At 38.8% G+C, this 27,788-nt stretch overlaps 1 protein-coding gene and 1 long non-coding RNA gene across 2 annotated transcripts in view; both read right to left on the reverse strand.

Moving 5' to 3' along the window:
• Positions 1–18,510, reverse strand: part of prkg2 (protein kinase cGMP-dependent 2) — a 50,911-nt gene extending 32,401 nt beyond the window's left edge. Inside the window, exons 1-7 of the mRNA XM_079690205.1 lie at positions 18,406–18,510; positions 16,692–17,206; positions 13,645–13,811; positions 8,956–9,069; positions 7,146–7,251; positions 6,277–6,340; positions 886–963 (exon numbers count right to left, since the gene is read on the reverse strand). Coding sequence (XP_079546331.1) covers positions 886–963; positions 6,277–6,340; positions 7,146–7,251; positions 8,956–9,069; positions 13,645–13,811; positions 16,692–17,206 — 1,044 coding nt within the window. The 5' untranslated portion in view covers positions 18,406–18,510. The remainder of the gene's footprint in view (positions 1–885; positions 964–6,276; positions 6,341–7,145; positions 7,252–8,955; positions 9,070–13,644; positions 13,812–16,691; positions 17,207–18,405) is intronic.
• Positions 18,511–21,951: 3,441 nt separating this feature from the next.
• On the reverse strand, positions 21,952–27,043 carry LOC307044986. Its single transcript, XR_013809758.1, has 3 exons — positions 26,982–27,043; positions 25,266–25,358; positions 21,952–23,405 (listed from the first exon to the last, which is right to left on the reverse strand). It is a non-coding gene; the product is annotated as an uncharacterized lncRNA (long non-coding RNA).
• Positions 27,044–27,788: the final 745 nt, after the last annotated feature.

Genomic DNA, 27,788 nt, shown 5'->3' on the forward strand with positions numbered 1-27,788 from the left:
GGTGAGTCATAGTCCCACACCCCCCAAACTCACATACAGCTTGACCAACATATTGTTTTGTTGGAGTATTGACCAAAACTGGTCTGTTAAAAAAGGGAAACCCTAACCCTATTTTTTGTGTAAGCAATTTAGTCAATTAATCAATGAGTCAATTGTTTGAATTTGCCACAAGTAAATTCCTCTTCGTTGAATTGCAGATTTGTTGCAGGATGACATGTATTCACTGTGGTTTGCAGTTTTGTTTACACAGATGCTGCAACCCAAATTGAAGGAAGAATGAAAGCAGAAAGGGTTCCAGTGTCCAGCAAGACAGACCAGCGGTATTGCTGTAGCTCCCCAGCACTCATGCTCACTGATAAGAAAAGCCTTTGGTGCTGGAGCATCATCCTTATCAGTGCAATAGAGACGTCATACAGAACTGTCTAACTGAGGCATGAGAAGATTTATTGTACTGTTGAAAGGACAGGATTAAGGGCTTGTGTCTCCAGCCCTAATGAGTGCAGAGTCTTATAACGGCTTAGAAATCTCTGCAGCCCGTGTGTAACAGGTTTTCATAACCAATGGGAAACACTGCAAAAAAGGTTTTTAAATAGCTTGATTTGACATTTGCCTTGTCATTGTGATTACTATAGCATATTGAAATTAGCATTAATTCAAAGCACTGTTGTCATTCTCCAAATGCTGCCTCCACATTGGGTAATGTTGGCCAATATTCGCAAGTGCCTTTTGAAAAGAGAGAACATTTTCGGTTTGTCTTTTGTTACGGTTAGTACCATAATGTTAAAATCAGCAAACAGTGTTGCAAGGGTAGCAACTGAGGGTGCTGACATAAGTTATAAGCTCAATGATGTGCTTGTGTGTTTGTCTGTGAATAACATACATTACCTTTCCCTGTGCGATGATGTAGAAGGTGCTTCCCTCCTCTCCCTCCCGGATGACGTGCTCTCCCTTGTCATAGTATTCCTGATGGGAGACAGGAGGGTAATAATGGGGAAAACAACAGTCAGAGCTGAAGCATTACATTGATTTAACCATTGAACCAGTTGGTCTGATTCCTGGTAGCCGGTCCCCTCGGGGATGAGAGCTGGAGTTCAGCCATCAATACTGCTCCGTCATTCAGAGCTTCTCAGCATAGAGGGGATTTTGGGAAACTCATGGGATTAATGATACATGAAGTAAAGCTCGATAGTCTGTTGATTAAGATGTTTTTTAATGTCTGTCATGATGGCCTCCGATTATGGTGATCATAGGATTTGACAATGGGTATTATCTAGCAGAAATAGCAAGAAAGGCTTTCACAAGAACAGATGGGCTTGGATTACAGGGTTTTAAAATAAAGACCTTTTTTGGTATCAGGTTGCCTTGCACATATCAAGATAAATGTCACTGGTTATCTGCTCTCAGTCATAAAGTATAGAGAACAGCACTTCTCCCCATGCTACATGATATTATAAAAGCTGGGGTAGGCAGAATATTATTGGGATCAATTTGCCATGGCAACCTTTCAGTATATTTTAATATATGTCTGACAAACCTTTAGACTTCTGGGCTCTGTTTTCAGGCCTTAGAAAAGCTAGCCAGTGACTTTGGTCAATCACAGGACATTTCAGAAAGAGTTCCTCAAGACAGTTTTTTGTCCAATTAAAGGTCCACGTTCCTATTGGCTTTGCTACAAAATGTAGTTTGATAAACAGCATAATATGGTGCAGGAGAGTTGCTTACCCAGCATCGGCAACAAATGACTTAGCTGCAAAACAATGCTGCAAGCTAGCCTCCTCAGCTACCTTAGCTACGTTAGTAGCACCAGGCTAGCAACACTGTCCCTCCATCTTTCTAATAGTTTACATTCCGTGTCAACTCGCCATGGCTACTACGGTTAATGATGGCAAAAGGCTAGCTATCTTTAGCAACATTTCTCTCCATCTCTGAAACCCTTTACCGATATTGTAGCAAGCTAGACGCTCAAATCCCAGAATCAAATCTCAAAGAGTCCGACAGGGCCTCCTTTTTTTCATCAAAGATGTCCGTTGTACTGCGCAATACAAACAAATGCATGCCAGCCGATATGACTGGAAAGTATAGGTGCCCATAGCATAAAAAGGGGTATTCTGATATATCATGTTCTGGTAAGTCATGAAATCATGTGAAGTGAAGACCATCGCATTGCAAAGTTGGAACAGATTCCCTTATTTTATATATCATATTCAAATAGTAAGAGTGTATTTTCTTCCTCGCACCACATACACTTATATCAGGCCAAAAGAAAACCCATTTTTATTGTGTTTTAATTTCATCAGTAGGAATTCAACGGTAACATAGCCTTCGGTATCAGTATTGTTGATTCCTGCAGAATATACCCTTTTCACAGAATCTGAATGTTTGTTTAACCTCAAAGAGTCTTGATTTGATGATAACTGACACCTCTCAGCCAATCAGACACAAGTGCTTCCAGTAGCCATGGTATAGGCTCAAAGACTTCGCAAGAAGTCCGCTCTCACTCGGACACACTCCAGTTGGTGCTGCTCACACTTGATGGAGAAAGACTGTCTCAATGTTTAGATAAGTTTTACAAGCATCATAAAACTGAATGAAACCTTAAAATACTCTTGAACATCGAGGTGTAGTGTGTTCTCTCGCTCATTCAGACACATATTCCTCCACTTTATGCCACCAGTCATACAGAACCTGACGCACCATCCTGACTCAGCGAGCTGCCAGATCACCTTTCCTTTTAAAGCTTTTAGGTGAAAGAAGGTGGAAATGCAGAGAATGAAGGTGACCAGGAGGATAAGTTCTCTGGGACAGATGCCAAATTTGCTCAACTGCTGTAATCCATTCGACTGTAGAGGACTTTGGCCGAAAGTGAACAAACAAATCAGAGCAACCATGCGTAAACATTCCCGGGTGTTTACGGACAAAACTCTTGACACAAGTGCCATTTTTCTTGAGCGTCCAAGCTTTTATTCGACACGTTTATGCTTTATGAGAGCCTGTTTAAACACCTGTCGGTGACAACGGAAACAAAATGCCAAGGTTTTGTTTATAACGACTGTCTTGATGACACAGTGAGTGTGCAGGAGAGCGACACCATTTGAATTTTGCCTCGGGCAGGGCTTCAATTTGGTTTACTTATGCAGAGAAAGCCACTTATGCTCAGCTGTGTGTGTGTTTTCGGTTTGGTTGCACTATTTTTGGAGACTGTCAATCGACCAGCCACATCACATATTCAACTGCACGCCTCTCACTACTTCCAGGGACAGAAACACTAAAACTAAACTTGTTTTTAAGACCACCACAGTCTGCAGCAGCCCCCAAGGTGGACTATTTGTCCTGTGTTGTCCTTGAAAGCATCTCGCTGCCTTCAAGGAGCCGTTCAGGAGCCGTTCAGCACACATGAATGATCTAAAAAGACAGTGACAGATAAGTGATATTTATGGACCAAGAAACAACATTTTAAATACAAAAGGATTTATACGTCACAAGGTCACACATTCCATACTGTATTTGTGTTCCATTTACAGTTTTTCTCGAATGCCAACACACTACAATTATACATAAAGCACAATTATTTTAACTGACACTCAAAGAGCAAAACATCGGTTCAAATCTCCAAAACTCTAAACACGTTTTCAGCTTTTCACACAATTTGCAAATCAACATGGCACTTTGTGCAAACCACTGCACACGTTTCTCCACGTAAGACACAGGAATCTGACATAAAGTCACATGTTAGCTGGTTTAAAACCCTGATATTCAAAATGCCTCACACATGGACCAATGATCAAGAAACACGTTCCACCTAACCAAACACCTGATAGCATAATTATTGGCTCATCAATCAGGATGTTAGCACTATAAAAAGACCACAGGTGAGTACTTTCTTACAGCAACAATGGAAGCCAACATGGAAGCAAGAGCAAGAGGAAGAGGAGGAGGAAGAGCTGGGCTGAGAGTGAGACGAGGAAGAATGAGAGGTAGAGCTGGAGGGAGAGGACGTGGACGTGTACAAATAAGAGTAATCTCTAATTAAATGAAAAGTTATCAACCAGGGTTTGACGATGAGAGAGGCTAGATAGAGGGTTCAGTCTAATCTAAGCCGATTCACTGTTGCCTCTGTAATCCGGACACTTAGACTTGAAAACAGGTTAGTTACCAATTTTAGCTCTGCATAATTCATGATATATCAGTGCTTATCTCTGTTGTGTGAAACGTATTTACTTCATTACTGTAACTGATTTGTTGGCATGTTGCATACTATAACTGTACAAACATCCTGCACAATGTACTGTGGTAGACTTACTGTTATGCAACACAGACACACTGACCAACCACTATATCTTTGTTTATCTGAAGGACTGAGGAACAAAGAGGTGCAGGTGGAAAGCTAAGGATTTTCAACGAGGCACAGGAAGCAGCAGCTACAAACTGGGTTTTGGCAAAAAATGCATCACACTCAGAGAGATCCGAAGCATAGTAACTATGTGCTGAGATGCATGTTGCACAATGTTATTTTTGAATAAAATATGATTTTTTTCAACAACTCATTTGTATTTCTTCATTTAATGTATTTATTTATACTCAAGCAATCTTTCTCTGCAGAAACCTCTATGTACAGAGCATAGCCCATAACAGATGAACGTGCTTTAGATTATGCTCAGCAGTAATGGATGGTCAAACGATCTAGTATTATGAATGAAGTGTGTTATATTTGGTGCTAAAGTTTGCATTTGGTAAGTGCTTACGTAGTTCTGAGTGCAGTTCTTCATTTAGCAGGAGAAATTAGGTGTTTTGCACTTTGGGTGTGTGGTTTTGTGAATTGTGTTTAGTGTTTTGAGAAACTGAGCAATTAGAAAAAATGTGTTAGCAATCGAGAAAAACTGTAATCTTAGGGCTGGCCTACACTCCAATATTTTTCAAATCTTCACAGATGTTACAACTCTGAGAGACCTAGCACATAATGATATCAAGTAGTATATTTAGTATTTGTGTCCTTAAGGTGTGTAAACATTGTCCTTTATTGTGCTTAGGGTTTCCCCAACACAAATGGATATTTAGAACATGTTAAATATTTGCGATTGATTGATTTGAAATCAGTGTGGCTGGGATGGTTGACTACGCAGCTGCACACCAAGTAAAACCTGGCATATAATCTTAATGGGGCCCTATTATGCTTTTGGGGGTTTTCCCTTTCCTTCAGTGTGTAATAGTTTTTGGTCTGTAAAGGCTAAAATTCCAAAGTTGATTCTCTCCCACTCACTTGCCCGCTGCCTGACATTCCTCCATTGGACTCCTTTGTTTACTTCCGTAAAATAATGGCATCACTATGTAACACTTGTTCTCCTATTGGCTAGCCCTCCAACACATTGTAAGTGATAGGCTTAGGTGCGATTGAAAACCTGATGGAGATTCCTACAAACACGCACCCCCCCCCCCCCCCCCCCCCCACACACACACACACACACACACACACACACACACAAACACTAAGAAACTACTGTACAGGCCAAAACACACACACCAAATACCAGGCCCTCACTGTTTGACAAGAAGCTTCAATATTATCTAGCCGATTCTCTATGAACATCTGCACCACTATTGGGTTACAGGCAACATAATCAGCTCCTTTAGAAATGACTGAATAAGTAAATTATCCCGTAGTGGAAAGTAATGGCAGTACCAATGATTGCCAGGAACGTCCTTGAAGTTTTCATTGTGAAAAGATGCTGAGAAAGGCTTTTTCTGAAGCTGACAAGCCCCGCTCTCCGCTTTCTCTTTCCCCGCTGAAATACAATGCTCATGGAGGAGAGCAGAGGCGAGCTATTCTCCTGGATTGTTCAACATACACACACACACACACACACACACACACACACACACACACACACACACACACACACACACTTGTATGTTCTCACACCAAAAGCCTGTCACTTGCACATCTTTAAGAAATCACTCGTCCCCCAGTTGAATAAACACTTTCTGGGGCCTTGGTCAAATAATTATGGTAACAATATACAGCGCCCAGCGATGACAGGAATAATATCGGCTCTGTTCATCAACAAGGTAATTTGTGAGTTCTTGCCGACTGGAGGTAAAAAGAATATGCTGACATGCAGTAATGGTATATGGTCAAATGGTAATGATATTTTGACAGCAGCTATCTGTAATGCTGGGGCTCCCATGAGCTTCGAGAGGTTTGTGAAATAATGAAGCAATACATTTAAAAGTCAAATTGTCCAAGCAGCAGAATGAAGATAGTTTGACAGAATTACTTACCACCTCGAGGCAGTCCACTATTTTGCTTAGCTTGTCTTCTGGTAGATTAGTCAAGAGTGAAACACTGACAGAAAGGACAAAACACAGGTAATGAGCATTAATTTCTGTATGTAATAAAACAAATCACCATACACAAGATGCCAGGAACCATCAAGTAATGCACAAGGAAAAAAAAGAAACATGATCTAAATTCAATCTAATATACTGTATTTGTTGAGTTTTCAATTTTTTAAGGTTACTCATATCAACAATCTTTTCATACTTGGACCCCTAAAAAGAGTTATATTCCTCAATGTTTTCTCAATCATATATCTGCTGTCCAACTCTGCAGCTCTTTGCAGCTTTTAACTTATTTTAGACCCTGGTTTTTGAGAAGAAAACTCAGTGTAGACAGGCCTTCACTAGTCACCTGAATTAACGGAGTTGGCAGTGTAGAAAGTTGAACATCCAGGCAAAAAGTAATATATTGTGCACAGGAACACAAGACTAACCACTGGCAAAAAAAAGTAAAGTAAATATTCGACTGATTAAATGTATGCAAACAAACAAGACAACTAAATGTTATTTCTTTAGAATGAGGAATTTGATCTTGACTATTAAACTATAGTTTGTATGATAAACTGATCAAGGGACTTGTCGAGTAACCAAACCAAACTAGTAATTTGCTTGACGTTGGTAGACATTTTGTACTCTAAACATCCAGTCGTTTGATGTTTGATGTTATGTTTGGATTTTTAGCTGGTATTTTTCTACAATGTCATTTTTACTTACTCATTACTTTCATGAGAACATGTTTAGTGTGTGTTATTGGTTACAAGAACTATACGAGTGATGGGACGCTAGCAGTTTTGCTACAGCTTGGGACAAACCTTCGGAGGAAGTTGCGGTACTGTTCATGACGCGTCTCAGCCGTTCTCCTCATGATGTTCTGAAACACCTCCCGGTCCAGAACCCACACCTTCACTTTGTTCACCGCTGTAAAAGCAACAAAACATGAGACCTGAGACATGGTCCAGGTTCTGACCCCACAGCCAAAAACCTGTGCCCCTGATTACTAAGTGCAGAGCCACGGCTAGCTTCAGAGGGTCTAGAAAAAGAACCAATTATTTCCTCTCCCTTATCTTTCATAGTATTTTAATTTAGTTTAATCAAAGCCCTCTATCACTACGTATAAATTACATATTGTTTTATTTTGTCACAAGGACAAAGGAGAGGAGAAAAACACTGTAATCTGTCTTGCATCTTGGTGGTGAGTCACTCCAAATCTACAGAAACTCTGAAACAGGCTTTTGTTGGTCCAAGGAAGAAGTAGCTGTGAAAGATTAACATGAACCGGTAGCAAAGAAAGGGTTCCCCTTTGTCCCACTCAAAGACTTTTTCCAGAGAGTTTTTCCAGTTTTACCCCGAATATTGAGGTCAAATAAGTGTCACTACCCTAAGGGCCGCAAGTCAATTACTTGTTTAAATATACAAACCCAGACAAAGAGCACTCACATGCTACATGGTATGCGCTTTACAAATTCCAAGGAGTTGAAAACCAATCAGAATGCAAAGCTGTGGATATCATGGAAAGCCTTTGTCAACACAACCAATGCAAAAGCTTGTTTACTCGGGTCTAATGACTTATCTGATTCTACTTCCATCACTATCAGGTGATCCATTCAAGAAGTCACTGCGACTAAGATAAAGTGTCAGATTACATTCAGAAGTCAGGATTGGATTGGGAAGATACAAGAGAATTAGATGCTAAATGGTACAGGACATAATGGAAAACAAATTATTGTTGAATACTGTGGCTGGTATAATAAAACAGGTATTTCATAATCTAAACAATGCAACCCATATTCATATTCATGAAAATGCATTGTGTGTCATAGAATCAAAATATATATATTGTTTTAATGTAGCTAACCTTAGCATAAAAGAAAAATAAATTGAAAGATGTTTTGTTTTTTTTGCTTATGTTGGGGTTCTTGGCAGTCTTCTTCTCCAAATAAAGATATGTTGTATTAGAATGCATAGTTGACATGATCTTTACCATATCATTTTAAACATTTGCGGCCCAAACCTGGAGGGTCTGGAGGCGTCCTCCCTAAGTTTGATTGTGTTCCCATATACGGCAGCTATTTGCAAAACTGTTCAAGGCACTTAATAATACCAATACCATCAGCTTGGCTATCATTTGGGGAAAGCATGAAGGTTGCAGGAAAATTGTGCTGTTGTTATCCAGCTGTCCATCCGTTCATCATTTCGAAACCTCAACACAGCAAATGTTGGGCATATCTCTTTTTCAGTCCTGCCAAAGAGGCAACCTTTGTTTAATCTTACTATTTTCAAATGACAAACTATAGGAATAAGCATTTGGTGTGAACAGCATTACTTATCTTGAAACACATTTTTACATGTTAAGTTGACAAATATACATTTCAATTATACTGGGCTGCTCTTATTTTTAAATCAAGGATCCCCAACAATGCAAAATAAATGTGGAATTAAATGTTTAGGCCAACAGAAGCACATTTACTATTATTATTATTATTATTATTATTATTATTATTATTATTTATATTAGATACGGATATCATAATATTTAGCATAATAGCTCATCTGAAGAATGGCAACACAATACAATACAAAATGTTGAAGTACAATCTAATCAGGAGAACTACAAATCGTTACCTCGCACTGATGCTGTCCGTGTGCTGTTGTACAGAATGGCTAGTTCTCCAAAAGTGGTCCACACCGCTATCGATGTGAGCAGCTTGTTGTGCTGAAACACATCCAGCTTCCCATCTGTAAACATAAAATACAGACAATCAGTTGTATTTAAACACATATTAAGAACATACACATGTTACAGGCAGAACCAATGCCATTAAACTTAAAATTAAATGTTAAATATAATATATATTAAATTCAAAATGTATATGTTTTTTTAATGACATGGTACTCAATGAAAAATCAATAACATTTTGTAAAACAAAAAAACGACAACATTTTTACGAATTTCCATGCACCTTTATTCCTGAATTACCAATCTTTTTTTCCGTTTTCTGTTTATAATGCCTTCTGTTCAACTTCAGTAGGCTATATGAAATCTTGAATTAATACTTCAGCCTTTTACTGAATCAGCTGATTCCTGCCTGCTGTTTAAAAAACTCTATTTTGCTGGGGTAAGTATTAAATACTTATTTGAAAGTAGGCCTACTGAAAACTTAATTTGCAACCATGACATATCTGATTGCGTCACAGTTGAGTGAGTTACACGTCCTTGTCCAGGGTGAGACATCTCTTTAAAAACAGAGCAGCATAACAAACGGGACATCTTGGGCCTTTCTTATTTCTCTAATTTCCCCTCCTCGACTCCTCGACTCCTCGAATCCTCGGTCCTCCCGTTGTGACCCGGAAATGGTTTTCGGCGCGCCATGTTGAAGGACATCTCATTTCTCTAAATGCACATAAAATAATCGAGGATACATTGATAGTCTTTCTAGTTGCGTATTTTTCATAGTCTTATATTTCAACAGTTTTACGACAAACTGTGACTTTTATGACATGGAAATTATTTTTTAAGATTGACAAACACTATGTGTGATTCGTGGCACAATTCAAACAGGATCGAAAGATACGTTTTTTCTCGCCATTGACTTCAATACATAATTTTTCCGAAATAAGGTCCCATGAGGTCCACCGGAAAGGGAGCGACTTTGCCTCTCTATAGACAGATGTATCGGGGGCGTGTACATTGAGGACCCATTGTTGAATTACCAGGAAATAAACATTTTGATCGCCTCGTCTGTCGTTCACATTCATATCTCCATAGGATCACTTTGATGCACATTCAGTACTCGTATGTGAGGTTGTGGGTGAGATGTCAATATCGTGACGATTATGCAGCGTCCACACGGCGGCGTGCGTTGAAGCTTGCCAGGGGGCGTGTCTGAAGCTCGACCAACAACCAATCACATGAATCTCCCGCCCCGGACACACAAGCACACAGTTTGATTGGCTAGAGCTTGTAATGGCATATGATTTGATTGGCTGACTCTTCCCTCGAAGCTTCAAAAGTTGAACATTGCTCAATTTTTGAAGCTTGAAAGCGAAGCAACGCGAGCAAAGCGAAGCGACTCTCCCACAATGCAGTTCGGCAAAGTGTGACGTCACCCCATTCAAAGTGAATGGGTTGAAGCGTTGAAGCTTCAACGCACGCCGCCGTGTGGACGGGCCGTTACAGGGAGGTATCGAAAACTACATAGTAGGTGACTGTGTGGATGCCTGTTCAAAACATTGCAAACATGAATAAATCATTTAAATTATATATTTGGGTCCGACTTTCATTTTTACATCGTTCTTAATGTGATAGTAGCTTTGATAGCTGTCTATACCTTCAGACAGCCTAAAAGTAAAACTCAAGTTGTTTATTCACAGCCCGAAAGCAGCATCAAGATGACTGGATCATCTGTGACAAGTTGTGATCAGCTCCGTCTAAATTGTGATATAAATTCTGTAGCTATTCTCCAGCAAGCAATTTTTTTTTATTAAATACCAGTATCCTTCTCATCACAACAAGACTGTACACTGTGCAGGAAAACAAATTACATGCATGAAAATAACCTTGATGCATAGCTTTGAATGAAACAAACAAACTATCTTCCATGGCTAATACTGATATGTCACAGTAACGGTAAACCATAGAAAAGTAGGTCCAGCGGGGCACAAGTTGAATCCATATAATACAGTAGTTCTATTATGCCTTTAAGCCTATACGTTTAACCCATAAGAAGCCGGACCCATTTCTACTTTTGGGAAAATTAAGGGGAACGTCATTTAGACTAAATAGACCACCTAGAACACATTTCTGACAAGTAACCCCCCCTAGTGTCCCATATCTGAAATGTGACATATATGTCACATTGAGGGTAAAGTAACTTTTATTTATAACTTAATTAATGAGGATGATTTTTTGGTTTACATTTGTTTGAACATACTTTGAATTGAAGAATAAAGAATATATTAACTAAATATAATTTAATCAGCTAAATTAACTTGTTCTGATGAGAGGGATACAGGTATTTCATAAAAAACTTGCTCGCTGGAGAATAGCTACAGAACTTATATCACAATTTAATCGGAGCTGATCACAACTTGTCATCTCGATGCTGCTTTCGGGCTGTGAATAAACAACTTGTGTTTGTGTGTCTGAAGGTCTGAAGGTATAGACAGCTATTAAAGCATTAACATTAAGACCGATGTGCAAATGAAAGTCGGACAGAAATATATAATTTAAAGGATTTATTCAAGTTTGCAATGTTTTGAACAGGCATCCACACAGTCACCTACTTTGTCATTTTTTGATACCTCCCTGTAAGCGTCACTATATCGACATTTCACCCACAACCTCACATTTGAGTACTGAATGTGCATCAAAGTGATCTTAGGAAGGCAGATATAGCAAAAGATGAATGTAAACGACAGACGAGGCGATCGAAATGTTTATTTCCTGGTAAGTCAACAATGGGTCCTCAACGTACACACCTCCGATACATCTGTCTAAAATAATAGAATGACGCCAGTTGTCATGACTCTAGTTAAACTAGACACCGGCAAGTGAAACCTAACTTTGACTCTTGTCATAATTCTCCCCTATTATCAGGTACGCACTATAGATAGTACAAAAACATAGCAAATTGGGCCAAACTATAACGTAACATGTGTAAAGAGGGTTATAAAGCGGTTGTGTGAAATATTGAGTGTGTTATTATATGTTTTATCAGCTTGGGCTGATGTGTGTGATAGCCGAGAATGTGTGTAGTAACGTCTCCATGGTTACATGAACAGACACTGCGTAGCGCGCGCTTGCCGCCATCTTGTGTATTGTGTATGCACACAGTTATATGTAATATGTTGTCTTTATCTTTTAGTTAAATAATTATGTGAGGGTTTTACTATCTTGTCAATTATATTATCTTATCAATGATATTGTGGTAATTAACGAGTGTCATGATTTAAATACAGTGTTACTAGACAAGTGTAGAGGTATGTACTATTGAAAGGTGTTGCATTTGTTGACTCTCTCGAGTAAAGTACCGGCAAGTTAAACCTAACTTTGACTCTTGTCATAATTGTCCCCTTTTATCAGGGGCATAACATATGCAATACGTTAAGGGGTAGAACATCACTGCATAAGTCACAGCGGAGGCACACAATACTGATATGAACCTGTAAATGAGCATTATAGGGCCCTTTGACTGGATGATTACATTAAAATCGACTTTTTGTTCTTTCCTGTTAAGAGTTGATAAACCAGAGGAATTTGTACATCTACCAAGAATACTTTTCACAGGCCAAAATAATTATAATCTGCATTTTTCAAAGAATAACATTAGGCTAACCTCTCAGACTGACATAACGTTTTTGATGCAAAAGAAAGCTTGCTTGATGAAGGGCTGCTGTTCGCTTTGATTTGATTGGCTCGTGGTCAAAGAAGCTGAAATTATTTGAGAAAGAGCCAAGACCAAAAAAGTCATCTGAAAAAGCTACATGCCGTTGTGGCAGGTGACTTGGTTTTTCCTACCAAAATCGTTTTTTCTTTGTTAATTTCTGACACTCTAGCGCTGCAGTCAGCACTATTCCAACTCAATAATTGGCCACTTAAAATCTATTCAAATGTAAGATGATACACAAATTTGGAAGTATCAGCATAGGGAATAGACAAAAAAAAAATCCCTCAGTTTAAATCACAATTTTCTTCTTTCATTTTCAGGATTGTTAGTAACAGAAGGCCTGTTTTTGGGAATACGTGACAATTACACCAAATGTTGTATGCTGGTGTTTGATCAAATAAATGTAATTGAAGACAGAAAAAAGTCAATATTTGGCTATCAATTTACATCAGGTTGTACATTTTCAAATCTACTCTAATATTCTCGCCTCTTTCAGCTTGGATACAATTATTTTAGCAATGAATCCAAACTCTACGGAGGCCGACAGGGGCAAACGCGCTTCAATGGCCCAAAACAATTCCATTTGGAAAATGCGCTGCAGTTTCCAAAACGATGCAAAAATCTTGTCACACTTGGCAACACATGCACAGCATTTAGATGTGCCAAGAGGATAGGGGCCCTAATCATTTTGCAGGACTTTCTACATGATGTGCTTGTTTTTCAATATTTTGTAGCAGATGAAGAGCCAACAGGTTTTAATTCATTTGATTACCACCCAGCAAGCAGAAAATGAACTCATCAGTAAAATCACCTGCTGAGGTTGTTGCTTCTTATTGGTCATTGCCTGTCAGCCACTGCAGGCCACGGACAGGAAAAGTGAAATACCTTATTTATTTCTAGCATTAGTAAACTAGTTTGGACGTACCTGCCAGAACAAACAGATGGTTCCCAGGCTCTCCCTGCTTGATGACGTACTCTCCCTGTTGGTAGGTGCGCTCGTACATACACTCCACCATGTCTTTGATCTGCTGCAGCTCCAGCCTCTTCAGGTACTGGTTCTTGTTCAGGGCGTCCGTCAGCACCCTCTTTACACTGTCATCGGCAACAACAGAGGAAGAGTTAGAAATGTGAGCTTTTACTGTGAAAATAAGTGGAGTTTTTTAATGTTGCTAAGGTCAGTTTCCTTTTGTTTTTAGATTTGTTGTTTTGCCTTTTTTTGTCCCTTAGGCAAGACCATAAACTGTATATAAGAATTGGATTTAGTCATTTTGTTGTCAGCCATTGATTTGTGGACCAAGATTTTGAAGCCTTAGCTTCAGACCATTTCAGGCAACCTAAACACCATTAACTTTGAATAACTGAAAACTCACTGTAAAGGGGTAAAGTTGTCAGATGAAAATCACAGACAACACACAAACCTGGCAAAACAATGAACGCTACCAATCACAAGGTAGCCACGTCCTAAACTATAACCTTAATTTATACAGTATTTGTATGGCAGTGTTAAACTGTGTGCTTTATATTCAGAATATTTAGAGCAGAAGGGACACGGTTTGGGGTTTGACACATTTGTTAACCCTTTGAAGTTTTGTGTTATGAGTTTTGGGCAATTGAGCTATAACGAGTTTAAACGATTGGGAAAAAAACTGTAACTAAAGGACAGTTCTCTCACCACAGCAATGTGGTGTGTTCCTGGGCCCACTGAGCCACCAGGACACCCACATCCACATTACTCACACATTTTTAGTCTGAGTGATAAATACTTCTAGTGTCTCCTGTGGAAAGATGACTACGACGATGAATCAAGTAAAACAGCGAAAACATAAAATCATCATGAGCTGTCAAAGTTCACCGCTTCGCATTTTAACTGCTGTAGTGAGAAAAATACATCAGTTCCTTTGGGGAGTTGTAAAGGGAAAAGGTTAAGAGCCATGGTTGAATGTAAACTATAGATCATGAGACCGCGTCGCTGCTGGAGTTGGGTGGTCTGTTTATCCACCTTATCGTGTGTAATGAATTATCACTTTAGGCTTCATAAAAGCAGAGCAGATGACATCCAGTCCTTTGTTTTGTTTTTCAACCCACATCCTCCCCTCCCACCTGGCTGTGTCATTACTCTGCCAGAGTCAGCAACATGTTACATTATCATTCACAGAAGATGAGTCTTCTGTTTCAAAGGGCCAGTCTGCAGGAGGGTACCAGACCTGCCTCATTTACATTAGTTTTGGTCATATAATACATGCTGGGCTTATTAGCCACAAATGTTTTAAACATGAGGATCAGTTTGAGAGGGGTGGACTCTGCATACTCACATGTATTCACTGCAGAGCACTGTATTCGTGTTGTACAATATGAACAACACTGTGACAAAAGACCAACTGACTTTCATGTCTGAAGATCGAAGAAGACTGCTCTCTGGAAATAACCTTTTGTGTTATCTTTGTATTATTGTGATATTAAATGTATGTGCACTAAGGCTACATAGCGGGTTCATCAATTTAATCTGCTGATGTTGTCTAGTTTAAGATACAGTAGAACTAGTTAATCGATTGGCATATAAAATGTCAGGAAATAGTGAAACATTTCATACCTTTTGCTAAAAGTCAAAGTTGATGTAATTACATTTATTTTGCTGTCTGTCCAAGACTTTAAGATGTTAACTTTAATATGATATACCTATGATGGTCGACAGGTGCAAACGTACTAGAACGGTCCCAAACATTTCTGTTAGGTTCAAATTAAAAACACAAATGTGCCAAGCACATGCAGAAACATCTTCACCATTTAGAAAAACTCAACATCTGAAAAAACATGTGCAGCGTTTACCCAAAGTGCTGAATAAAGGAAACACAGCAGATACGAAAGCTGCAAGAAGCTCAAGACACAATGGACACTAAAAAGGGATGCACACTGGAGCGCTTGTTGGCGTTCTGGGATTACAAAATTGGCCAGCTGTCACTGTTGATGGAAAGTTATCTAAAATGAGTCATTTGGCTTTGAAATGACCATACTTAGAAACACCTTTACAGATTTGTGTTTAATAAATGCAATATTTTTTTAATCTATCTATCTAAATGGAAAAAGGTTTACAAGCCACTAGGCGGTTTGACCTACACAAGCTTACTGTCTAATCTCTTCGTTCTTCAGAGTTCTTTCATTGTTTCAAAGCTTAGCTTCTCCAGTTATATACTTGCCACCATTATTGAGCATTTATCTTATCTAAATCATTCTTTATGTCGTTTATTGAGGCATGAAGCTTTGCAGTCCCCAGAGGCAGCATTTTGAGATCAACTTACTTCCTTAATTTGATATTCATCCTGTCGGGATGTAACATAGACCGCTGGAAAATCAATAAATAACAGCTGGGAGAAAGGTAATTGTTTTTTTTTAATGGGACGGGTAGAGCTCTTACATTTCTTTCGAATATCATGAGAGAAAAGATTACATGGTCAAAAGCGTTTTTACACCTAAAGTTAACTCCTTTCTTTATAGTCCTGGCTTTTGTGCACAGAGGCATGGTCCCATTGGAACAGGAAATGGGAAAACACAAATTATGTTTTAATATATCACTTACACTGCATTAACTTTGCTTTTCTTTTACTTTATCACCTTACCCTTAAGAGCTCATCCATAAAGGGATTATCCACATACTTATGGCCAAATAGCCTAGAGCAGGTCTGAGTAAATTATTTACCACATGAAGAAATGCATTCATTCACCCAGACATGAAATTAAATAGTAATGTTTGATTTGTGTCAGTCAGTTGTGGCACAGACCAGATGCTGACCTTGGACTGAACATTGAATAGTTTTGTTTACAACACATTTCGACAACGTCATGTCTCGCCCACCTCCGTCTCCCACCCGCCCCTACTGCTTGCACCAGGCTGAGACGGAGCCTGAGGCCATCTTGAACCTTTCATTTCATTCTCCCTTTATGTGTGTTCAACCTTCCTTAACAAAAACATCTCACCTCGCATCCTTTGATACCCGGGCCTTGTCGAAGGAGAACTTTGGCAGGCTGCTGGAGTCGTAGGTCCTTGATGTGGGTTCGGCCGACACCCCTGCTTTGGCCCCTTTCCTCCTATTGAGGGACTCCTTGATGCGAACACTGAGGTTGGGGCTCTTGTGGAAGGCTTTGATGGAGGGGGCCCTTGATGGCAGAGGTGCCGGGGCCCCGCTCTGGTTCTTCATCACGTCCTGCAGCTTGTTGAGCTGGACGCTCTTGTTCTGCAGCTCCTCGTCCAGATCAGCCAGAGCTCGGCTCTCTTTGGCCAGCTGCTCATTGAGATGTTTGATCTGCTGCTCTCTGGAACAAAGCTCCTCATCCTTCCTCTTGCCCTCTCGCTCCAGCTCGTCCACTCGGGCCCTCAGGTTGTCCATTGACGAGTATTTGAACCCATGATCTTTGTAGCATCGGCTGTTGGACGAAGAAGTAGAGCCGTCCGCGTGTTTGTAACGCTTTGATTTCATTGAACCATTCCCCATCTTGTAATCAAAAGAAACAAAATAGATCAAAGTCAATATTAGCTGAAATGATTGAAAAGTCCTTCAAAGAGGAGTACAGTGACATTTAGCATGAAATGGTATTTTTGAGGAAGCTTGGGGTGAGGTTTCACACAAAAGAGCTGACGCTGTGAGGGAAAGAAAACCAGAGAAAGAGAGGAGAAACAGCAAATCAGTATATGACGATCAATGAGTGTCGTCTCTATTTATTATTCAAAGGCAGGAAGTATTACATTACATCAACAGTCCCTCCCACCACTCATATGCAGTGGGACAGAAGCTTGGGAAGAATAAAAACTTTGTAAGAAGATTTGATTTCCAATGTCTTTTCTATTGATTTTAATAAGTAATGAAAATGGATAAAGTATTTTTTTCTGAATTTCCCATGTCACTAAACATCCATTGGACCAAAAAAAACACACAGGCAAACCAGCTGACCAAAGATCTGTTGTAAATGTTTGATAAATAAAGTAAAAACTGAGAACATTCCTATAATACACAGTTTAATATTAACAAAAACGTTGTGAAATAATTGAAATTGAAAAATAATAAATACGATAGAAAATACTCAGAGATAACTGTTTGGTCAAAAATGTCAAGAAGGAGACCCACACTTTTTGTTCTCTCAGCTCCCCTAAGTTATCCATATGCTCTAGATTCATGCAGAATGTAATGTCTCTATACGCCATTGTGAGGTGTTATTACATTATTAAGTGATATTTAAAAGCATGCTTCTGTAATGAAAGCGGGGAAGAAATGTCAGAGAACAGTCCTGTTCTTGTCGTGTGGGACTGATGCCCACTCTCCCATACAGTACACTTCATTCAAAACATTCCTGCTGGGATACAGTGAGTGGACGTCAGATCAGCCTCTTCTCAAACAATGTTCTGAACACTATTGAAAATGAATGACATCATAAATAAATCTATAGAGAGGATTATCAGCAAATTCTCCCCTTTTTTAATCTAAACTCCTTTACTAGCACTAGATATTCAGTAACAGATTCTCTGACGTTTTAAGAATATTACCGGACTATTTTTGCGCACAGGTGATTAAGAATTAGTTGTGTTAAGTTAGAACCATCTCCAAGGAGGAGCGTGCACCTGCTCCTCGCGCTGCCTCGTCATTCTCCTCCTGAGATAAATGAGTCCGTGTTCAGTACAAAGAAAATCGTTACTCACCTGAATCACTTTTCACCCTTCAGACGAGCCAGGGAGAGGATTTAAAAGAAGAAATGCCGTGTTTGCACATTCGAGCATCCGCAGAGAGCACTGTTTGCGTCCTCTCTCTCTCTCTCTCTCTCTCTCTCTCTCTCTCTCTCTCTCTCTCTCTCTCTCTCTCTCTCTCTCTCTCTCTCTCTCTTGTCTCACGCTCTATTTCCTCCGAGGCAGTGCGCGTTCACGCGAGCGCGGCAACCGGTATGATTGGCAGGTGTGAGCGATGTCGTCGCGATCTTTTAATTACCCATTTAAAATGTATAATTATAGAAAGGTCGACTGCATTTGTTAAAATAAACTTTAATAATAACCACTTTTCATTTAACCAACGTACGTATTTGTTAGTAGGAATAGCTGTTCTGTAGAAGATTGCAATAACAATGGCAATAACAATGAGTTATGGGGAGTTTATAACATTGGCCTACGTTAAATTATGCAACAAAATCAGCTTTACACAAATATGTTATATATCACAAATGAAAAAAGTATTATTACATCTTAAAAACAAAACAAAGGTCCCCTTAAAATAACCAATAGTTAGAAAAAATACATAATTGCATTGGTGAAGCATGCCAGACAAAACACAGCAGGTTGTTTAACATATAGGCCCTGGACACGTCATAATCTGAACAAAATAAGAAAAGCGTTACATTTGGACAGCATTACATGCGTGATTGGGGATAATATGGTGCAGAAATGTATGTGTGTGATGCGTTTGAGGTTTCTTATTAAGGATTAAAGATTTTGTATTTTTGTTTATAAAAAGGAAATCATAAAATGGACATCCAGGCAGTCTAGAATGTAAATAAATTAATTACTAACAGTTTAGCCAAAGTTGTTTTTTGCATTTGGTATCTAACAGGCATTACAGAGTCAGTTCACTCGTAATGATTGTTATCTCTGTGCTACTAGCCTCTGTGTTAGCCCTTAGCATTATCCTCCATAATGTAGCATCTGATTTCATTAGACTCTCTTGAAGTCATGTCAACATTTCTTAATATTCTACCCTCCGCGTTGCATTTCTCAAATTATTTCAACTTTGACCTCGATTACCAATGACTATGACCAAGGGTGTAACTTTGGTTTGAGAAGTGGGGGGGACACAAAACAGGGGGTCCTCCGCAATGAAACATTGTTCTCTATTTAATTCCATTTCCTGCCTTTCTACAAATATATATTCGGGACTATGGTGTTAACTAATCCAAGAAAAATATGTAGTGTATATAATGAGTGTGCAAACTTATCTATCCATGAACCTGTTTTATTTGTGATTACCTCACATCCGATAGGGGGGTCCGGGGGCATGCACCCCCGGTAAGATTTTTTTCTTCAAATTGAAGTTAAAGCATCAATCTGGTGCACAAATTAAGAGATTTATGGATACAACTCTCAACACTCATATGAAACAGAACTGTATATATTTAAATACTCAAAAAACCATTAGAATATGCTCACAACCAATAACACATCCTTGATATACTCCTCTCTCCTATCTTTATCTTAGCTAGTCTGCATTCTTTTTTTTAATTTATGCATATTTTATTAATCACTTCCCATTCAAACTGTGTTTTTTTTTTTTTACTGACATTGGAATTATTTTTTAACTTATTTTGAACAACTATATTAAATAGATGGAAATATTAGTTTAGAGCAAACCGTTTGAGACCCACTGAGATAACTAAAGTTTACAATCACTCAGCGAGTCCTTTACCTCCCTGAGCTGACGTTATCTCAGCCTCTCAGTCCGACAGGAGAGGACTCTCCCTCTCCTTATTGTTGAAAAAGCTTCTAATCTCCGTTAGCTCCGAGCTAGCATCAGATACTAACAACAACCCCTGTAACTCTCTCTGTCTCTCTCTGTCTCTCTCTCTCTCTGTCTCTCTCTCTCACGCAAACTGCGCTCCTGCCACACACACAAACAGACGCTCCTCCGTGACGATGACCACTTGCGTAAAAAAAACACACATTTGAAAAGTGGGGGGGACACAAACTTGATTTTGAAAAGCGGGGGGGACATGTCCCCCCTGTCCCCAGTGGAAATTACGCCCATGACTATGACTATGACTATTTTGAGTCCAATAGCAGGAGAACTATCCCTCCAAATTAAACATATTAGCTGTTTTTAATACATCTCCAAACGATATCTCCCTTCATCCATTTTAGCCTCTTTAAGCTCTGGTGCTTTCTTCACCAGCTAGTTGCTTACTTGTCAGTCTGCTATTTGGTACTGGGCAAGTATAAATTAGTTTGTTCAAATATGTTAACTAAAAACATCTGCCATGCTGCTGCTGGAAAAAGCGGGAAAACTGATGTGAACCATGGGTGGATTATGAGACAATGGGCCCCTGGTGACAGACTTGCAAAAGGCCCAACCACATGTTATCCATAAGAGCAAGAAACAGACTTTACAGTTGGTTTGCCTGTTTCTGTGGTTGTATTTTCACATATTTAAAGTACATTTACATTTCTTTTGTAGTTGTTCTGTCTCCTTGTGTGGTCTTTTCTGTGTCTTCTATCTATCTATCAAACTGAGTCTCTTCCTGGTTGTTACCTGCCTCTTTGGATCACATTTTGTAATCAGTTTAGGCCTGTTCAGTCATCCATCCATGGCCTTTTCAATTTCAGGTCAGAAAGTTAAAAAAACAATGAGCTAGTTGCACTGGAGAGCTAGGAGGGGTGCCTTGAGTTTGCTGATAAAATACTGTCACTGCTCCAATCATACTTATTATTATTATAATAATAATAATAATAATAAGTGTAATGTCTTTTAAACTGATTATCTTCCTCACTTGAGCTCAACGTTGTATGCGTTTGACTTGTTCGGACAATGTCTGTCCCAAAGATGCTGTCTTTTTCACTCAGAAATGATTAATTGGTTTTCCCAGTGCGTATGTCTGAGGCAGCCAGGCCTGCAGCAGGTTTTATTGACGGGCACAGAACAATAATGGCAGGTGGCCAATGCTGATTCATCTGCAGCACTCACAGCACAACAAAGTAATAATCCAGGTCACTGACTCCCAACCTGAATCTGAGAGCAATCGGAGATCCTGGCAAATGATCTGAGGACATCCTCTGAATGAGCAAACAGGTTCACACTCACAGAGTCTGCTGAAAGCCAAGAGAGTCATCTTTTAGCAGACTCTGTTGTACATTCTCCCAGTGGTGGGTAAGGCTGCAGCAATTTGCTCAGGGGCACTCTGAGACAGGGTGCAGCCAAATCAGCCAATTATTCCGATATGAACATGTGCTTGTCAGCTTTTAACCCTGTAGTTGGTCCTGCCTTTGTGTTGCATAATATCCTTGTGTTTACCTGGTTTTCTTTGTATTGTTGTTTTTAGCGTTTAACCATCCCACAATGCTGGCTTGCTGACAGGATGTTCCAGTAGATGGTTAGTTAAAGCTTAAGACAGGATGTTCCAGTAGATGGTTAGTTATAGTTTAAGACATTCTTTATTAAAGTCAATTATTACACTTATGTTATTTACAAAAAATCACACACCAAGGCCCAAATACACACATACACAAACAGGACCTGTACACATGCATTAGTGAAGGGGTTTTAGAGCAGAGGAGTTGCAGGGTTTGCTGCATTGCTTATCAAGAGGCGATCTGGAACCTCTCCAGTCCACTGTTCTTGGTTCTGCAACCATTTGGTTTCCAGCCAGATTGAGCTACTGCCGGCCCCATGTTCAGTCCCAGGGTAATATATGGAACCAAAATCATGATTGATTAATAGTGAGATGTTGATGCCTGGTAATGTATTTTGGAAATACTTACAATTGTTCATATTGCAGTCTGCTTTTCCATAGATTTCCATCTCCAGTTGCCACTGTGTTATTGCTGTAGCTGCATTTTTCTGTATGTGAAATGCCTGTTTTGTTGCGGTGCAGCTCAGTGGTTCATGAGATGTTAGGCTCATCAAAGTCTTTCGCTTGGTTGGGAACCACTTGTGATTTGCGGTGTTTAGCAGGCTAATAGTTATTTTTACCATACTAAAGTAGTGCATGTGGTATAACTTGTGTATCTTGCAACAGAAGAATAATAAGGATTATTTGTTCATTGATGTATCATTTTATATTAGTTTTTAAACCATGAAGACTTGGATAGTAATAGGCAACATTTTGGATTATTAACGATTTACCTTTTTCTTCATTTCACGACTGACCTGACTGTAGATGCCTGTAATTTGACGGATGCTAGGACTGTCACTCAAAGATAGTTGTAGTAATTAGGGACCGAGCACCGACAGAGTCTTAGCAAAGGGCCTATTGAAATTGCTAGGATTATTATTAGAGACCAGGCACCTATAGAGTCGGAGCGGAGGACCTATTGTAATCTGTCAGGTTTTTATTATTATTTTTCCTAATAGTAAATCTCTATTCTGAAGTCCTAAACGTTTAAAAAAATGTGGTCTGGTCAGGTCTGTTGAAAAATATGATATTTTGGAGGTCGCGTTCTCAGGGCGTCTATTAAAATATCTACAGCACCCGATACAAAGTCGCTCAGGTTTAACCTAAACATTTGAAATTTCGTAGGCATATGCAGCAACTTGAGACACACAAAAATGCCTATCGGAGTCATATAATTAACCAAATAGGAAGTCTGCCACTTGTATCCAATTTACATGACAATTACAATGTGTGGTCTACACGTGATAAAGTGAAACATACTGTTTTTTAAGCGTGGGTTACCAGTTGACACATGTGTGGTTGATTTGATGGAACACACAATGGTAAAGGAAAGCGTTTGCAAAAATATTTTTGGTTCAAATGCAAAAAATGCAGTTATCAAAGAAGCTCAAATTGTACAGTTCTTATGGGATATGTTGCTTTATAATGCATCACACTTCTTGCAATACGTGATGTTTATTCATGCGGTTGGTCTCCAGCGGTCATGGCATTTCACTGCTGCATCAACTCCCATCCGAGAAGTACCCCGACGTGCATGGTCCGTTAAAGTTGTACCTAGTAAGTAAGCTTGTTATTACTATACATATACAGTATGGAGCTTAATGACAGGTATTTATTCCAGGAAAATATAAATGTTGAATGCCATGAAGACACTATTTGCCATTCTGTCTCCAAGATCACAGATTATCACATTAGAAAGATAGGGCTCATGCCACGTGTAACTTGGAACACATAGTTAACGAACAACAGCATGTTTGCAGGATCGAAAGCCTAATTTAATCGTGACTACCTACACAATTCTCCTTTACAAGAGTAATGTATTTTTTTTACATATTTGTCTTACTTTTTATCACCTCAAATCTTTAAAAGTTGTAAGTGTCAAGTGTAATTCAGCAGCAAACCTTCTCCATTGCATTGACTTAATTTGGTCACCTGATGGAGCCAAATATACATTCTTATTTTCTGCATCAGAGCAGAAAATTCAGCCCCAACATCAGCCGGAAAGATGTTGTTACTCCACTCTCACAGTACCTATTAAATATTGATCGTAAAGAGTTTAATTTTTCTCCCACAGCATTTTGTAATGTATTCCGACTATACATTTTTTATTTACCTCTGAGAAGGCTCTGTAAATTATTTAAAGAAACATTGAAGAGCCTTTTTATTTCTTTATAGTATTATGAGATTTTTGTATGCTCTGTTTTTAATAGAGAGAAGAACTATAATACCATCAATAACTACGTTTGATTTGTAATACTTTGTATTCCGTTGAACTATTTATGATTCAGAATATCATATTATATTTACAATATATTATATTTAAGCAATAGCTCACGACAGGCCCTGGTATGCTCATTATATCACAGCTAAGGGGCGTGGTTCGGCCCGACGCGAGGCCTGAAAACAACACAAACACGTATGTTAAGTAAAAAGCTGAACCCCACAAACAGAAAACTGTGTATGAAATATAAATAAGCATTCTTAAACCATCAACTGCAGTTTAGAGAAGCAGATTTGCTTCTGTCTGGCTTGCCTAATTGACCAATACTGCTTTAAACTGAGATAAGGACCTCCAACCTTATCAACATACAGAGCCTGAAATACAGAAATAAATAGTTGTACAAAAATGTAGAAATAAATTAAATCTAATAAAGATAGTTATCCATGTATGTCCTGTTTGCTTATCAACTTTTACTTATTTATTCATACATTTACCTATTTATTTCTATATTTATTATTTTATTTATGTATTTATTTCAGAATCTATTTATTATTTTATTTATTTACTCCTGTAATAATTTAAACATTTATTTCTGTTTTTATTTATCCATTCACCTACTTATTTCTATATGTATTTCAATATTTATTTATTCGAGAATTTATTTATTTCAGCATGTATTTATTCATCTCTGTATTAATTGATACGTTTATTTATTGCCATATTTATTTATTTATGCATTTACCTACTTATTTCTACATTTAATTATTCTTAAATGTATTTATTTCAGCATTTATTTATTATTTATCCCTGAATTAATGTATACATTTATTTATTCATTAATATCCATATTTATTTATTTATTTCCTTATTTATTCCTGTATTTATTTTTACATTCGTTTATTTATTGATAATAATAATAATAATAATAATTTTAATTTTTACAGTGCCTTTCAAGAGACCCAAGGACCTTTACAATGGGAAACAAAACAACAAAATAATAATAGTCACAAGGATACACAGGTTAGATACTTAAGTAATACACACAAGCGAGAAGTTGACATTATAGACATCTAGCCTTGGGTATGAATGGTGGTGTGCCATAGGATGTTCTCATTATAAATACATGCCATGGTATTAATAAGTTAGGGTAACACTGTTCAACGCTACATGGGAAAAATATTGTATAAAATTACCAGATACTCCTTGAAGAACTAGTCTGGATCTTCATTTAGGTATATTACAAGGCTTCTCAGGATGCACTCCCTCCTGGTGTTGATGTTGTCACACTAAAGCAGGGTCGACAAATCAGGACAGAATTTAGTCAATGTGGGTGCGACAGAGCGGTTGTCTGAAGACCAGAAAGGTCGTATCAGTCGAAATGTCCCTAAGCAGGACATGGTATCTGACGAAAAATGCATTTGTACTAACCAAATCTGTGATTGCAAGGACTTCCTTTATCTTTTTCCCCTTCACTCCTCCTTTGCTGGTGAAGATTTGTAGCAGCTTGTCGGAAAATACTATATTATTACACTATTTATGCTAGGTGTTTATGCTGTTAAATTGAACATATAGTTCCACTGTAATTACCTAAGAACATACCGCATCTCTGTAGTAATGGCACCGTTTGAATTGGATCAGGTCAGTTTTTGTTTGTGTTGAACAGTTTCAGAGAAATAGCGTAACTGTAACCATAGTAACTCAATCTCACTCGTGCCTGTGTTCGCACAGCGCCAGAGGAGAAGGGGAGACGTGGTGCTGAGACCCCGCTGAGTGAACAGCGAAGGAATAAATTACAATATAATAGATTGGTGTAGATTTCCCACTTTCCCCCTGATGATCTCAATAACTCGCAAAATGTTTCACTAGTCGCTTTTTAGAAATAAAGTCGCTAAGAGGGTCTGAAAAGCTAGTAAGTCCAGCGAGAAAGCAAGCAGTGTGCGTGTGCTTCAGTGGGTAGAGTGGGTCTGCCGTAACTTTAAAGTAATTTGGAGGGGGGGGCTCTGCCGCAGCACGTTAAACCGTGTGCGACCGTTATTAACATTTTCACAGAACAGAAGACACACTTACTGGAGCCCGCTGCACTGTAGGCCAACGCTGTAAATACTAATGTATAAATTAGCTCCTGTCTCTTTAGCTTTATTACAAGTTGACGGGAGTTCTGCGTTAGCTTTAGCATTAGCCATTGTGTTGAGTGTGGAGACGATATAAGGGGGCTGCGGAAGAATAACCCAAATCTAACAAATTCAAAGTGATGACTCTTTTTCTAAAGGTTTACCTCAAGTACGAGCAAAAAGTATGCAGCATTAAAACTACTCTGAGAAGTCAAATGGAATCAAATAAGTAACTTAGGCCTACGTTTCTGCACAATTGTGGGTGCCTGCTTGTGAGTGAGGTTACCCATAAAAGACTCAGCACATATATTATCTCATTATTTAGATTACATATTTGGCAGTAAAAAAAAGACCAGTGCCTAAACTCAACTGAACTCCTACAGTCCTCCTCTGCCTGCCTGCACTAAGGCCAGGAGAGATGGACAGACCTGAGCATTATGATATAAAATGGCGGCGCTTACCTCATGCACTTTAATTACTCTTTGCATTTTTTTGCTTGGATATAAACTCAATTTTGGTGCACTGTGTTTAATGAAAATAACATTAAATCTAATATAATACCATCCACTGATCTCCATTATCCAGCAGGTATTAAATGCTACCCACATGTAGCAAGCTAGCTTCTAGCTACCAGTTATCTGGCTAGCCATAGCTAGCTTGCCGTTTACAACTAAAAACGGAGCAAAATATAAAACGGTAGTTTCAAATATTCTTGTCGATATTATGAAAAGGCATTACTTGGAAACAGGGTACGTTCTAAACTACTAGAGACTACTAAAAAACTACTAAAATACTTACCAAAGAATAGACTTTCCCCAGTCAGTTTCCACAGTCAGTGTCAGAGAAAAGGCGGCAAAAGACAGAACGGATGTTGCGCATGCGCAAAGGGGATGTGCAAAGGGGCGGTCCCCAGATGAAAACAATTCATTTTGAGTTGATCTGTCCTAAATACATTTAATAAGTGAATTGATTAAAGTAATTTGTGTTACACTAATGAACTATACTTAGGTTTATTTCTTAATTAAAAATATTTAATAAAGCGAACATTTGTTTATTGTGTCAAGTCTAAGAAGGGCTTGAATCGTTTTTATGAGTGTACAGGATGAGACGTTCATGTGTACAGTGATATCAAGACTAAATGATCTTTTGGAGGACGTAAAGCAACACACCCCACATGACAGTAGTCTTCCTCTCACCTTCACGCCCCCCAAACACAAAAGGCAGAAGAGGACCATAACACCTCTCAGTACCAGCCATCGTAGACACCCTTTTTCAGGCCGGGTGGGTCATAAAGCTGAGGTCATGAGATCCAACTACAGAGTGGACAGCTTGAACAAGATTTTAAAAGCTAAGTCCCCAGAGTCTAATGCGGGAGGAGCAGGCAGGGGTACGAAGAGGAGGATAGATGCTTTAGGTAAGAACAAAGTATATTTACTTTTGCCATCTCCTCTATATTCAAGAAAACACAGCCAATCATCCATTCCAATCCTATGTGACATGGCACAGTTCATTTCACTCCAATAGAAATTGGTATAAAAGAGACCATTAGTCTTCTCATTGTGCTTATTGCTGTGGATAGGTGTTAACTATTGTTGTTGTATTGTA

The sequence above is a fragment of the Notothenia rossii genome (assembly GCF_949606895.1).
Source record: "Notothenia rossii genome assembly, chromosome: 6".
Taxonomy (NCBI): Eukaryota; Metazoa; Chordata; class Actinopteri; order Perciformes; family Nototheniidae; genus Notothenia; species Notothenia rossii.